Raw genomic sequence first — 15,091 nt, 5'->3', positions numbered from 1 at the left:
TGTGGGATTTTGTTAGTGATGCTCCGATTGATTGGCCGATATTGGCTAAAAATAGCTTGATCGGCGAACCCCAAAAGCGTCGATCAAAAAAAGCCGATCACTTGACGTAAATTACTCGCGGGACTTTTTCACAGGCGCATGCACGGCGCACAGGTAAACAACAGCAGAGCGGAGCTTACCAGTGGCTACATGAGTACTAAACTCCTTATTCGTTTAGTAAGGGTAGTCTTGTTATTGGGCGTGTGACTAAGCTGTGGTGTACAGAGCGCTGACTGTAGTTTTGCCGGAGACGTTCAAGTTTACTTTCGGTTTCATTCTCTGCTATCTTCAGTGAGCGGTAAATGTGCGCGCTTGAATGTAAATGAATGTATCTTTCTTTACCCGTCATATTGTGATAATGTTACCGCTGTATGTCTGATCTTTGTCATCAGTTCATCTTGTAGTTCAGTCCATATAGAATAGAAACGGTGCCCTGTAATTCACGTGTGGATGTTTAGCGCGCCATTTTATCGCATCGTAATTCTAATGAACGCATATAGATGTTACTGAGGTGAATGTTTATGTTTCCTATATATAGACGGATTCTGATATCGTATTTAATTCAGCCTAAACCACATTTTACTACCTTTATCCTAATGACTGTACAATGCTGGATAATATAATCCTTACATCATCTTAAAAAGCAGCTACAAATAACAAGCAAAGAACATTTACATTATCAAAGAACTTCACTAACTAGTGTAGCCCAGTCTAGTGCGAGGTGCACTTTAAAAAACACTCCTGTTATAATCAGTTTATCTACACTGTATGATGAATAAAGCTCTTACCCATGCGGCGAGTTAAAGGAACACTCCACTTTTTTTGGAAATGGGCTCATTCTCCAACTCCCCCCGAGTTAATAAGTTGAGTTTTACCATTTTGAAATCCATTCAGCCGTTCTCCTGTTCTGGCGATATCACTTTTAGCATAGCTTAGCATAGATCATTGAATCCTATTAGACCAATAGCATCACGTTCAAAAATGACCAACGAGTTTCCGTATTTGTCCTATTTAAAACTTGACTCTTCTGTAGTTATATCGTGTACTAAGACCGGCGGAAATGCAAAGCTTCAATTTTCTAGGCTGATAAGATTAGGAACTACACTCCCATTCCAGCGTAATAGTCAAGGAAGTTTGCTGCTGTAATATGGCCGAAGCAGGAGCAGTAATACCACGCAGCACATGTGCAAATGCTAAACTAGCTGGGAACTAATTTCTGATAATACTCCGCCTGCTTCGGCCTTATTACGGCAGCAAACTTCCTTGACTTAGGCGCGTTTCCATTACAGCGCTGCATCGCTAAAGTTAGGTGCCTTTTGACGGATAATAATAATAATCGTCTTGCTATCGTGAAAGGCATCAGCAACTGGCGATATCTCTAACTATCGTCGATACATGATACTATCGTCTACAACCCTAACTTGGTGGTTCTTCAAGATCTTGACTGTAGCCTATTTCTACAGTTTTTTTTTTTTTTTTTTTTTTTCAATATAGTTAATTTAGAGTTAGTTTCATTTCTACAAATGGTGCAAACTCTGCTAGATTATAGATTCCCATTCCCCTGCCATTTTGTGAACTTGGTGATCGGTAATCAGTGATCGGCCCCAAAAATGCTGATCGGAGCATCTCTAGATTTTGGCTATATTTAATCGATTGTGACCTGTAAAAAAAAAAAAAAAAAAAAGTTTCCATTGCTATTTTGCAAAATATTCCTTTTTCGAATTGCCTGAAAAACCACCTCATTTGAGGATGAAACCTTTTTTGTGATAAATGGGACTTTTTGCGCAATTGACGCATTTCCATTAGGTGTGTTTTCAATTCGCAATTTCATTTTGCGCAGTTTAAGGGGTAATGAAATGCAGCTAATGTTGCAAAGATCTCTACATACCTTTAGGCTCGGTAGTCGCTCACCATTGTCCTGTGCAGTGGCACTGGCATGTAATATTTATTTTTATGTTGTTTTATACGTTTTTTTTTTTTTTAAAGGGGATATAATGCTTTTTTAGAGTCAAAATTTTGGTATCATGACAACACTAGTTTGCTTAGGGCACATTTTCAGGGCTCTAGAGTGCGACCAATTTGGTCGCACGTGCGACCTGATTTCTCAATGGTGCGACTAAAAAAAATCAAAGGTTGCACCGGTGCGACCAGCCGTTCAAGGGGGAAAAAAACGAAACTCCGTCACTCAACAACAGACACACATTAGACCCATATCGTGGTCTAAACCAATCAGAGATGAAGGACGGATCCCGCCCCCCTCTGATTGGCAGTGGTCCAGATATTCCTGTACGTGTGTGTACGTTTGAAAATGCATGTGATGCAGTCAGAATGTCTCTACATTGTCAAGCGTTTACAATGCCTCCTCCGCAAAAACACGGACTGGATCGCGGACTCCATTCATAAAAACCGAATTTACTATGGCGCGGAATGCCACGTAATACGTTGATTTCTGGATTGATAAATCAAAAGTTGGTCTGTCACTTAATTCAAATCGCGATATGGACTAGTGTCTATGAACATAGATATATATACATATGTCTATGAAAACTGAAAGGCAAAAAGACCGTTTAAAATGAATCCTGCATGTTTCCGTTTGCCTCTATGTATTAATGGTGGAGACGTGTATTTTTTTTTTTAACTACACGCGTATAGGCTACTGAAGCACGCGCGACGCTCCCGCTAATTTTTGGCATTTGCATCTCACATGAACAGTTAAACTCAATCTCCAAACCTACTGTGTCACTTTTACCGTTTCATTTGAGAAAGCATCATATCATACTGTACACACAGAAACTCCACGGCAACCTGTCAAAATAAAAGTACGGTTTAACATGAAACAGAACAATATTAGTCATGTATTACTTTTGTACAGTATAATGTAGGTGTTTATATATTCCTATTTATAAATCATATATATGTTTGCCAAAAATTAAAAAGGTTTATTTTTAATTTGATTAAAAATAAATAAATGTTTATGCTTTCATTTGATTATGAGAAAAATTAAAACAAGAATTTCAAAAAAAAAAAAAAAAAAAGATTGTAGAGCCCTATTGTTCAAAATGTTAAAACAGAGAGTTTTGGACTTATTTTTTCACTGAAATGTTTTCGTTATTACACAAAGTAGGGTAAAGTACTGGGGGAAAAAATATGCTTCAAATAAAGAACTTTATATTGACCAGATTGTTAGTTAATCATTTACAAGTCAATATTGCCTATATGGACAGGGATTAAAAAATAAATAAAATAAAAAAGTAAAAAAAAAGTGAACTTGTAAAACTGCGGTGTTAAATGTGATGCGGTTGAAAATTTGGGTGCACCTAACTTTTGTGCTGGTGCACCTAAGAAAAAAAGTTAGGCGCACCAGTGCAACCAGTGCAAAAAGTTAGTCTAGAGCCCTGATTTTGCATCTTTTTTTTTTTTTTTTTGGATCACCAGCTTACATAACCTTTTAAAGCTGACCCATATCTAAAGTATGGTTGACATACTGACCTAGAAAAGCTTGGGCTTTTGATAATACAAGCTTTTACTTGCCACGAAAGCTCAAAAGGCATACAAGTTCAGCATGACTCCACTGGGTTGATCCTTCATTTTCCATAGTGCCAGTGAAAAGAGTCATGTTTTTGTGCTTGGTGTGTCCAACTTAGTTGACATCATTTGCTATAATCGCTTGTTTAATGATGTACCACAGGGGAATATCCAGTCTGTCTGCTTGCGTAGCAGATGTAAATGCATGTATCCAGCCCATCAGATTTATTTCCACATATGTGACCCTGGACCACAAAACCAGTCTAAAGTCGCTGGGGTATATTTGTAGCAATAGCCAAAAATAGATTGTATGGGTCAAAATTATTGATTTTTCTTTTATGCCAAAAATCATTAGGAAATTAAGTAAAGATCATGTTCCATGAAGATTTTTTGTAAAATTCCTACTGTAAACATATCAATGTAATTTTTGGTTAGTAATATGTATTGTTAAGTACTTAATTTGGACAACTTTAAAGGTGATTTTCTCAGTATTTTGATTTTTTTTCCACCCTCAAATTCTAGATTTTCAAATAGATGTATCTCGGCCAAATATTGTCCTGTCCTAACAAACCACATATCAATAGAAAGCTTGTTTATTGAGCTTTCATATGATGTATACATCTCAGTTTTGTAAAATTTAACCTTATGACTGGTTTTGTGGTCCAGGGTCACATATGAATGAGGCATGAAATCAACCTGAGAGTGCTTTACCATGTAATGTAAATGCAGCTATCAGACTGTCATTTTAAACACTGAACATAAAGGTACAAAACAAAAGGTGTAAGGATAAGGATACCTAAATGGACAGATTTTATGGCATATATTTTGGGTTGGAATTTGCAAAACGTACAAAACGATGCTATGTGCTGAGTAGGGGTGGGCGATATGGCAAAAATAATTTCAGAAATATCAAGGTTTTATCACGATTCTTTGTCATGTTGGTTTTACTATTTTGCGAGTTGTCTGAGCAGCACAGCCACACTAATATCCCTATTTCAAAACCAAAGCCTTACATTGTAACAAAATATAAAATGAAAAGAATGGCAGATGTGTAGGCCAAATTGAGCGAAGATAAAAGTCTTTGTAATTTTTTAATCTTTGTTATTAAAAATGAGAACAAAGATAGGCTACATGTTGCAAATGCACAAAAAATACAAATAAAACTTTACATTTCAGGTACAGTAGGTGTATTTAGCAGTGGCATTCAATAAATTGATTTAACAAATATAAAAATAAAACACGATATACACTATATACATAAATTATACATCGAGTCTTATTAAAGGAACTGTATTTTTTAAGCATAAAACATGTTGAACATAAAACTTATTGAACTTGAAGTTACTTCCATAGTATTTTATTATTTTTTCCCCACTATCAAGGGCAGTGTGGACCAGCAACTGTAGTGTTATCCACATCCAAAAAAATGAATAGAGGTTTGGCACAATAAGTGAGTGAGTAGTTTTTTCTGGTGAACTCTCTTTAATGACAGTCGGCAGCATGTTTAGTTCTGTCGCTCTAATGTCTACAGACGCACATCCGTTTTTCTCTCAGCTTTCACTTAAGACATAACCAGCTGTGTTTATGTAATCCATGCGTGTTTTTGACAGTATTAGCGAATCAGACGCCAAAGATAGCTTAGTCCAGTACAAGGTTATTATAGTTTTGCTTTTTTAAATTTGTTTAATTTTAATATAGTTTTCAAATTTGCAATAAAATTTAGTTTCCTTTTTTTATTAGTTTCATTAACAATTTTGTTAGTTTCAGTTTAATTTTTTTTGTGATATAGTTTAATTTCAGTTTTAGTTTTTTAGAGAACAAATAGAGATCACGATTTCCTCGAAATTGTAAACTAAGCAAAATAATGTGAGACAAAATATCAATTGCTGCAGTCTATTTAAAAATGTTTAATTTGTTTGAATGAATTATTAATCATTTAATACATAATATTTGTATTTACAATTTTATATATATATATATATATATATATATATATATATATTAATATTAAATTTATGAAAAAGTGGTTTGAATGAATAAATGACTTATAAAAACATTACTGGATGAATCAGCGTTTTTGAATAAATCTCTGTTCAATGACAAATACGTGTTTTAACAGTTGTTTGTTTCCACCTAGTGGCAAAACAATGCGATCGACACAAATGTTATTTGAAGAGGCAATTACTTTCAAAATATGAGCTCTATATTGATCTCTACCATGGACATCAATGTTTATATCCAAACTATGACCTTTAATCAGACTATAGCTGTGATAATATGAATGGTATTTGAAAAGACTGTTTGTGAAGCTGTTTCTTACTTAAACATGATGACTGCTCTCTCTCTCTGTCAGCGGCAGTGCAAATACCGATTTGAATGTTCCATGAAACTTTTTCAAAGGTTTAATAGACATGAGGAATCGTTGTCATTTAGAAATGATCGCGTCTGTTTTTGAATCTAGATCTTGTAACGATTAATCAGCTCTAGTATATTGGTTTGATTGCTTGTGTTCCATAAAAAATAAATAATTTTGCCTAAAACTAATGCAGTAGTCTAGATTTAATGCGGGTGCTGTTTAGGTCGCAGTCTATTTTTCCACCATGGGGTGAGAACGTAATGATTACGATTATTTTATTTTTGTTAGGTTTTTCAAAGAAAGTTATTTTCGTGTAGTTTCGGTTTTTCATTGATTTTGACGTTTTTATTTTATTTTAGTTTACGAAAATGTTTTCTGATCGATCCTTTTCGTTTACAAAAATAACCTTGGTCCGGTAATCAGGCGCTGTTTGACAGGCTTTTAGCGCACGCTTCAGGTGTACGTGCTCATGAAGCGCATGCCAGAACAGCACACGGACAAAATAGCGTTATTTAACCGGCAAAGCTTTAAAGCACATGCAAATAATGTACTTGTGTGCCAGTAAGTGCAGTGTCCCGTGTGTGAATCGATGTCGTGTTGTACGGAGGCACACTGTAGCACGATACTACGATATATTTTTTTCAAAAGCAGATTGTGAAGACATTTCAATCATCCACGATCAAAAATAGTCATATCGCACACCCCTGGTGCTGAGCTAAATGCACTTCTTGTGTGAACGTAGAGTATAATTTTTACCAGCTGAAAACTCACAAAGAGCACTGTGTAAATAAGTTAAAACGGCAACAGGAAGTCCTCTGTTGTGCAAACAAACTAAGATCTGCTTCAAGGAAACAGTTGCCTATACTGAGCTGTAATGGATTTTGGTCAGTCTAGATGTCCTTGATTATTTGTGCATTTGTTTTCACTTAAAAGTGGATCGAAACAGCCTGTAAAGATGGGTCTTGGCCCAAGGTTGAGACAATGCGGCGTTCATCTGTTTTAATTACACTGGCAATGCAACTGCACTAGAGTTTGTTTTAACTGATCCAAGTGAAACACGCCCTTTTATGTTTTGTTTATTTAGGTTCTTGTTCAATATCTGCCCTATAGACTTGTAAGTGCAGTTTTAAAAACTGAGAGATTAGGTAAATAATTTTCTGGAGGTAATCAACAGCATGTCACGCATAACTATTTTTATATTGATTAATCTATCGACTAATTTATTTATTAATCGATTAATCTAAACGACTTATTTCCAACAACAAAAAAATCGTTAGTTTTACTTTAGAACTTTTGATTTTAATACAATAAATTAATTGGAGATGTTTATTAAATTTTAATGGAACCATGTAAAATGGAATCCAGAAAAGTAGTAGAAAATAATTTGGTAAAAATAAAACTGTAAAACTCCATTAATTACACAGGCTTTTTGTTTCAAATAATAATAATAATGATAATTTAACTATTAAAACAGAGTATAGAAAAATTTAAACTAAAAAAAAAAAAAAAAAAAATTGTAAATAAAACTATAATTACAATTAGGCTTTTTTGTGGTAATACAAATGTAGATATAAGAGAACTAACCTTTGAAATGACTTAAAGGTATAGTTCACCCAAAAATGATAATTTGATGTTTATCTGCTTACCCCCAGGGCATCCAAGATGAGGGTGACTTTGTTTCTTCAGTAGAACACAAAAAAGATTTTTAACTCAAACCGGTGCAGTCTGCCAGCCAAATAATGTGAGTGGATGGGCACCAGACCTTTAAAAGTAAACACAAACATGCACAGACAAATCCAAATTACACCCTGCGGCTCGTGACGATACATTGATGTCCTAAGACACGAAACGATCGTTTTTTGTGAGAAACTGAACAGTATTTATATCATTTTTTTACCTTTGATACACAGCAACGTCCATCTGTCCTGAGCACGAGTTTAACATCTGGCTCGTGACGTGTGTATGCGCTAGGGATGGCTCGATACCACAATTTTGACTTCGGTACGATACTAGGATCTAATACCTTGGTATCGATACCAAATCGATACCATAGGTAAAAAAAAAAAAAAAAGGAAACAGGCAAATATAGGTGAATTGAAAACTCTATGAACAACTGTGCAAAGAAATTGTTACAAGAAAATAATAAAAACTACAATTTTGATTTTAGAAGAAACAAAACTGAAGAGATCTAATTAAAATAATCTCTTAATATATGTGACCCTGGACCACAAAACCAGTCTTAAGTCGCTGGGGTATATTTGTAGCAATAGCCAAAAATACATTGTATGGGTCAAAATTATTATAATTTTTTTTTATGCCAAAAATCGTTAGGAAATTAAGTAAAGATCATGTTCCATGAAGATTTTTTGTAAAATTCCTACTATAAATATATCAAAATGTATTTATTTATTAGTAATCTGCATTGTTAAGAACTTAATTTGGACAACTTTGAAGGTGATTTTTTTTCAGTATTTTGATTTTTTGCACCCGTAGATTTCAGATTTTCAAATAGATGTATCTCGGCCAAATATTGTCCTATCCTAACAAACCATACATCAATAGAAAGCTTATTTATTCAGCTTTCATATGATATATACACCTCAGTTTTGTAAAATGTAACCTTATGACTGGTTTTGTGGTCCAGGGTCACATTTTTTCAGTCTTTATCACAAAGAAAATGCAACCAGAATGCAACCTAACAGAGTAGAGGATACAGGTTGGATTGTGATTTTGGGACTGAATAAAATGGGTTCACATATACATATCTTTTCAGTCTTCATTTTTTTTTGCTAGCTCCTTTGACCGCTGCAGAGCGCGTTTCATCTGTGTGATCCATTGCCATTTGTCTGTTATCACAGAACACTGCCGCATAGTGGTGAAAATCGGAACAGCGGATGAAAAACCGGACAGAGCAAACTTTTGATATTGTACCGTTTTAAAAAAAATTAATACCGGTATTTTCACAGTACCGGTATACCGCACATCCCTCGTATGCGCTCTGGAGTAGTATACACAAACGCCGTAAGGGGAAATCGGTGAATAGTCCCGGATGAGTTTGCGCAAGCGAAAGTAATCTTTTAGCTTTAAATCGGTTTAAACAATCAGGATAAGCTCAAGTAATCACCATTTTGAATAGCCGCTATACCCACAATCTCTATGCACTGTATAAACAATGAGTGTCGTTTACATGCGACAGATCGCTTCCGGTGTTTGCATATACTACACCAGAGCGCGTTCACATATCATGAGCCGAAAGCTAAACTCGTGCTCAGGACAGATGGACGTGGCTGTGTATCAAAGGTAAAAAATGATATAAATACTGTTCAGTTTCTCACAAAAAACGATCGTTTCGTGTCTTAGGACATCAGTGTATCGTCACGAGTCGCAGGGTGTAATTTGGATTTGTCTGTGCATGTTTTTCTTTCCTCTAAAGATTTGGTAACCATTGACTGCCGTTATTTGGCTGTCAGACTGCACCAGTTTTTGTTAAAAATCTTCGTTTGTGTTCTGCTGAAGAAACAAAGTCACCCTCATCTTGGATGCCCTGGGGCTAAGCAGATAAACATCAAATTATCATTTTTGGGTGAACTATTCCTTTAAAATACATATATAATAGCAATGAGACAATAATAATTGGTTCAAATAAAGTATCAAAAGCAAGAAATCATATGGTTTTATTGAAAAAAAAAAAACAGTTGAAATACATAATGTATTATAAACAATAGAGCTAATGTACATTATGCATTACAACAAAGGCCTGCAGAGTAGTGTTGCTTTTGTCAACGAAAATTATGACTAAATATCGTCGTCAAAGAAGCTTTATCACGTGACGAAAACGAGACGAAACGAAAATGCTGGTCATGTGACCATGACTATAATAAAATGTATATGCGATTTCGTTTACGAATAAAAACGAGACTAAATGTGGTTTACAAAATAAAAAACATGCTTAAATGTCTCTTCATTTTCGGCGACGAAAACGAGACGAAACGAAATGTTATAACGTTAGATTGATGTGCGTATGCCCAGTAGCCAGAGCTGTATCCCTTCTAGACTAAACCTCAGAAGACATCACTTTCTCAAGTCACACTCGCGTCATTATCTAGATAGAAGACGACTACAAACAAAGTTAAGTTGGACACAGAGAAAGGGACCGATGGCCGGTCAGCTGTGGTTCGTCTTTGGGAGAAAAAGAAGAAACGACTCATACATTTTTTCCTACTTTTAGTAGTGATGGGAAAATGAAGCTTTTCGAAGGACCAAAGCGTTCCCCTCAACTGGATCTAAAAAGATTCATAACTCGAAGCTTTTCAACACGTTGTACACTAATGACATCTTGTGGTCAAAGGTGGAAAAAGTTTCTTTTGCGTCCCAGATGTCAAAGCGATTTTTGGACCGTTTCATAAAAAGAATCAATTTGTGCTACGAAAACCATAAGAAATATTTTACTTAAACAAATTAATTAATGTGTAAATAAACTTATAAAAGTACAAGCATGATTTGTGTAGCCATAGATGATCAAAGTAAATGAAGAATATTGTTAAATTGACTAATATTATTATTAATCAGAAGTGCTTTTGAAGCAGGAAATTACTACAAAATGAACATGCACAAAACTACAGGGACATATTTATTCGTATTATGATTTATTCTTAATAAAGAAGTGAATGACACTTGAAACCTGCGCAAGGGGTTCGTGTTTGAATCAGAATATGAAGCAGTCACGTTTGTTGAACTTGAATCTATTTTTTTTCTGCCATTGTCATGTGATGCTATTTTATTTTATTTATTGTTTTAATTTTTTTTATTTCAATTTATGTGTGTAGGCTACTTCTAACATGTTTGGTAGGTAAAATAAATGTTGTAATTTCAAATTAGAGCATCCTCCATGTCTGGAATGGATGTATTCTTGAGCTTATAAGGTGACAATAATATAAGATAACCTTGTTTGAAATGGGTTTGGCTAAAAAAAAAAAAAAAACTTTGGTTTCGTCTATACTACTAGGTTCTTATACTATATTGACTGGGTTAAAATTGCATTACTAAAAATAGACTAAAATACAATTTTCATTGACTAAAAATTGACTAAATGTCATCAGTTTTCGTCGACTAAAACTAGATGAAAATAGTCATGGGTAATTCTGACTAAAATAAGACTAAAATGCTCAGACTTTTAGTCGACTAAAACTTGACTAGACTAAGAAGTGTATGAACGTGACTAAAACTAATAAACTAAAATGACAGCTTCACACAAAGACTAGACTAAAACTAAAATTAAAATGGGCCGCAGAAAAACAACACTACTGCAGAGTAGGGCTTTTTGGTTTTTCATAAAGTGTTTTTTCAGACTAGTGGAAAGAAATCATCCAGAAGACACTGTTAAGTGTCTCTTTTATAGCACTTTCTCTATTTGTGTCAATAGATTTCAATTACAATACATATTTTTAAAGGGCGTTTTCTTTTGTTTTTTGTTTCTTCCATAAATCTCCACTTCAGTAGCACTTACACACACCAAACTACATTTTTATTCCTGTCTATATCCTGAAGGTTTTTACAGAGGGATTTGTTCATATACAATTAGCTTGATTTTATACATTTTATTCCCCCAAAGTGCATCGTTTTACATCTGTTCTAAGTTTTTCTGAATTATGGAGTGAAAATATGAAATACCCAAAATCCCCTCTGGAGAAACATTTGGCTCTAATATGTAAAAAAAAAATAAAAAAATAAACAAGAATTTTGAAACTGGCTTCGTCCAGTGTTTAGATTTTTGTACTAGAAATGTATGCAAATGAGTGCATATTTCATTAAATAATGGCTCATTTGCATTTTTAAACCTAACATTTTAGAAAACTTGTAATAATGTTTGCAACTATCAATGTAATCAATCAACTGAGTAACTGCAGTGTCTCGCCTTAACTAAATTGTAGCTTTTGTGAATTCACATTTATGCTCAATTATGATTTTAACGTAGATCTGATAATGCGTTTCATGGATTCTGGTCCAGGAGATGTGCCACTTCAGGGATATTTTGGCTGGTAACTGGACGCAGGCAAAATGAAATCGAGCATTTTTAAAAATCGAGTAGTCGATTAGAAACGACGAATCGTGACAGCTCTGTAGTGTAGATTGTAAGGATGTAAACAAGTGTGTTTCACATGAATTATGCACACTGTGTTGGAAAGAGAGGTTGGCATGTCTATGTTCTCATGTTTCATTGTATGTCTATTTGTTCCAGTGGTGCCACACATAACTGATGCTATTCAGGAGTGGGTAATGCGTCAAGCTAAAGTTCCTGTGGATGACGACGGCGTTGAGCCCCAGGTCTGCGTCATTGAGGTGAGCAAAGAGCTGGACACTTGCATTGATTGAAATACAGGTTTTAAGAGGTTTCTAATGTCTGCCGTTTGGTTGTGTTTGCAGTTGGGCGGTACGGTTGGAGACATAGAGAGCATGCCTTTCATCGAGGCCTTCAGACAGTTCCAGTTTAAAGTGAAGAGAGAGAATTTCTGCAATATTCACGTCAGCCTGGTGCCGCAGGTCAGGAGTTGTTTGCATTTGCACACAGAGCAGTTCATTAAACCATATGTGATAGACCATATCATGCACATGCAGTAATAATGTGAGTCTGTGATGTCCAGCCCAGCGCTACAGGAGAGCAGAAAACCAAACCCACTCAGAACAGTGTGAGAGAGCTCAGAGGACTGGGGCTGTCACCTGACCTGGTGAGTCAAGCTGCATAGAGCATTTCTGCATGCAATTTCAGTTTTTTGTTTTTCATTTACAGTTAGTGGTGTGCAGTATGACCATTTTTGATCGTAGTATTGTGCCTCTGTCTCAACATACTGTACGACACGACATGCTTTCACTAATAGGACACTGCATTTATTCGTTTTGCAATCACAAAAGTACATTATTTGCATGTGCTTCAAAGTCTCACTGGTAAAATGTTATTTCGTCCGTGCGCTGTTCTGGCATGCGCTTTATGAGCACGTAAACCTGAAGCTTTTGCTAAAAGACTGTCAAACTGCGCCTGGTTACTGGACTAAGCTATCTTTGGCGTCTGATTTGCTAATACTGTCAAAACACACAAGGATTACATATAAACACAGTTGGTTATGTCCAAAGTGAAAGTAAACAGTTGAGAGAAAAACGGATGAGCGTCTGTAGACATTAGATGAGTGCAGCTCTTAAAGGAGAACTCCGGTGTGATATTGACCTAAAGTGTATTGAATCATGATACCGAGTGTGAACGTACCTTGCATATCTCATCTCGGTTTGTGTCCTGCAGTCCGAAATCTGGGGTCAGTTAGCCGATGCTCACAACAGGTTGTCAATGAGAGTCAACAGGGCATCGGAATAGCCATGTAAATAAATCACTGTTTTACGCCATTTACGAGGCACAAAGTAGCTCCATACTTCATCGGTAGACTTCCAAGGGCCCTGACATTTAAAACGAGACATTGAGAACTCAGAAAAAGCACCGGTAGTTCATTTACGAGTAGATTTATACAACCTGTTGTGAGCATCGGCTAACTGACCCCAGATTTCGGACAGCAGGACACAAACCGAGATGAGATATGCAAGGTACGTTCACACTCGGTATCATGATTCAATACACTTTAGGTCAAAATCACACCGGAGTTCTCCTTTAAAGCGACAGAAATGAGCATGCTGCAGATTGTCATTAAAAGGACAGTTTACCCAAAAATGTAGTCACTCACATGTTGTACCAAATTTCTATTCATTTTGTTCTTGTGCTGAACACAAAAAAAAAAGATATTTTGAAGAATGTAGATAACAGTATCACTTTGATATTGGGGAAAAAAATAAATAAAATACTATGGAAGTAACTGGGGACCAGCAACTATTTGGTTACCCACATTGTTCAAAATAAGTTTTACGTTCAAAAATGTCAGAATTGTCATTTTTGGGTGATGGTAGGCTTATAAAACAAAACAAAGGAAAATCACTCACTGCTCTTGACTGAAGAACTTTAATACAGTTACTTTAATAAGAGTCAATGTATAATTTATGTATATGGTGTTTTACTTTTAAATGCTACTGATAACAAACAGTGCTTTAATTTTCAGGTACAGTAGGTGTATTTATATTTGTGACCCTGGACCACAAAACCAGTCATAAGGTTAAATTTGACAAAACTGAGATATATACATCAATAAATAAGCTTTCTATTGATATATGGTTTGTTAGGATAGGACAATATTTGGCTGAGATACATCTATTTGAAAATCTGGAATCTGAGGTTGCAAAAAATCAAAATGCTGAGAAAATTACCTTTAAAGTTGTACAAATTAAGTTCTTAATGCATATTACTAATCAAAAATTACATTTTGATAGGTTTACAGTAGGAATTTTACAAAAAATCTTCATGGAACATGATCTTTACTTAATTTCCTAATGAGTTTTGACATAAAAGAAAAATCAATAATTTTGACCCATACAATGTATTTTTGGCTATTGCTACAAATATACCCCAGCGACTTAAGACTGGTTTTGTGCTCCAGGGTCACATTTGTATATTATGTAGCCTATCTATATTCTTCTTTTTTAATAACAAGGATAAACTAATGACAAAGATTTTTTTTTTTTTTTATCTTTGCCCACTTTAGCCTAAATATCTGCCATTCATTTTGGAAGGTTTTGGTTTTAAAATAGGGAAATTAGTTTGGCTGTGCTACTCAGACAACTTGTAAAATAGTAAAACAAACATAACAAAGAGTTGTGATAAAATCGTGATATTTCTGATAAATTAAGGGCTTTGATGTGTTTTAGTATCTGTCAGCTCATTAAAACCTTCGAAGAGAAATTAAATTGATGTATATAATGTAATAAACTGTACTAAAGCATAACAATATTTTCAGATGTTTTGAAAACACACCGTCAGAATGTCTGCTTCTGTGTGATTCGTCCACTACAAATATGTCCAATAGGATTTCGACACCCCAGGTTGCCAGTTGCGGGAAAACACTGTGTTTAAGGCGTGGAAGTCAGCAAATGAACTGGGTCAGAGATTGCAGATTTTACCTGACCTACAAAAACCTCAACATCCATCTACAAAGCAAAGCATCTGCAATCTGGCAACCTGCATGAGCATACAGTCTGAGACAAATAAGTGGGCTTTAAAAACTACTCTGTCCATTATTTTAG

The 15,091-nt window shown here is 35.2% G+C and overlaps 1 protein-coding gene across 1 annotated transcript in view; it reads left to right on the top strand.

The window, feature by feature from the left end:
• ctps1a (CTP synthase 1a) overlaps positions 1 to 15,091 on the top strand; it is a 47,513-nt gene that overhangs the window by 15,919 nt on the left and 16,503 nt on the right. The window contains exons 4-6 of the mRNA XM_073821721.1: positions 12,159 to 12,259; positions 12,344 to 12,460; positions 12,562 to 12,645. Coding sequence (XP_073677822.1) covers positions 12,159 to 12,259; positions 12,344 to 12,460; positions 12,562 to 12,645 — 302 coding nt within the window. The remainder of the gene's footprint in view (positions 1 to 12,158; positions 12,260 to 12,343; positions 12,461 to 12,561; positions 12,646 to 15,091) is intronic.

The sequence above is a fragment of the Garra rufa genome, chromosome 17, assembly GCF_049309525.1.
Source record: "Garra rufa chromosome 17, GarRuf1.0, whole genome shotgun sequence".
NCBI classification, from domain to species: domain Eukaryota; kingdom Metazoa; phylum Chordata; class Actinopteri; order Cypriniformes; family Cyprinidae; genus Garra; species Garra rufa.
Note: the sequence above shows the minus strand (reverse complement) of the source record. Positions and strands in the feature narration are given on the sequence as shown.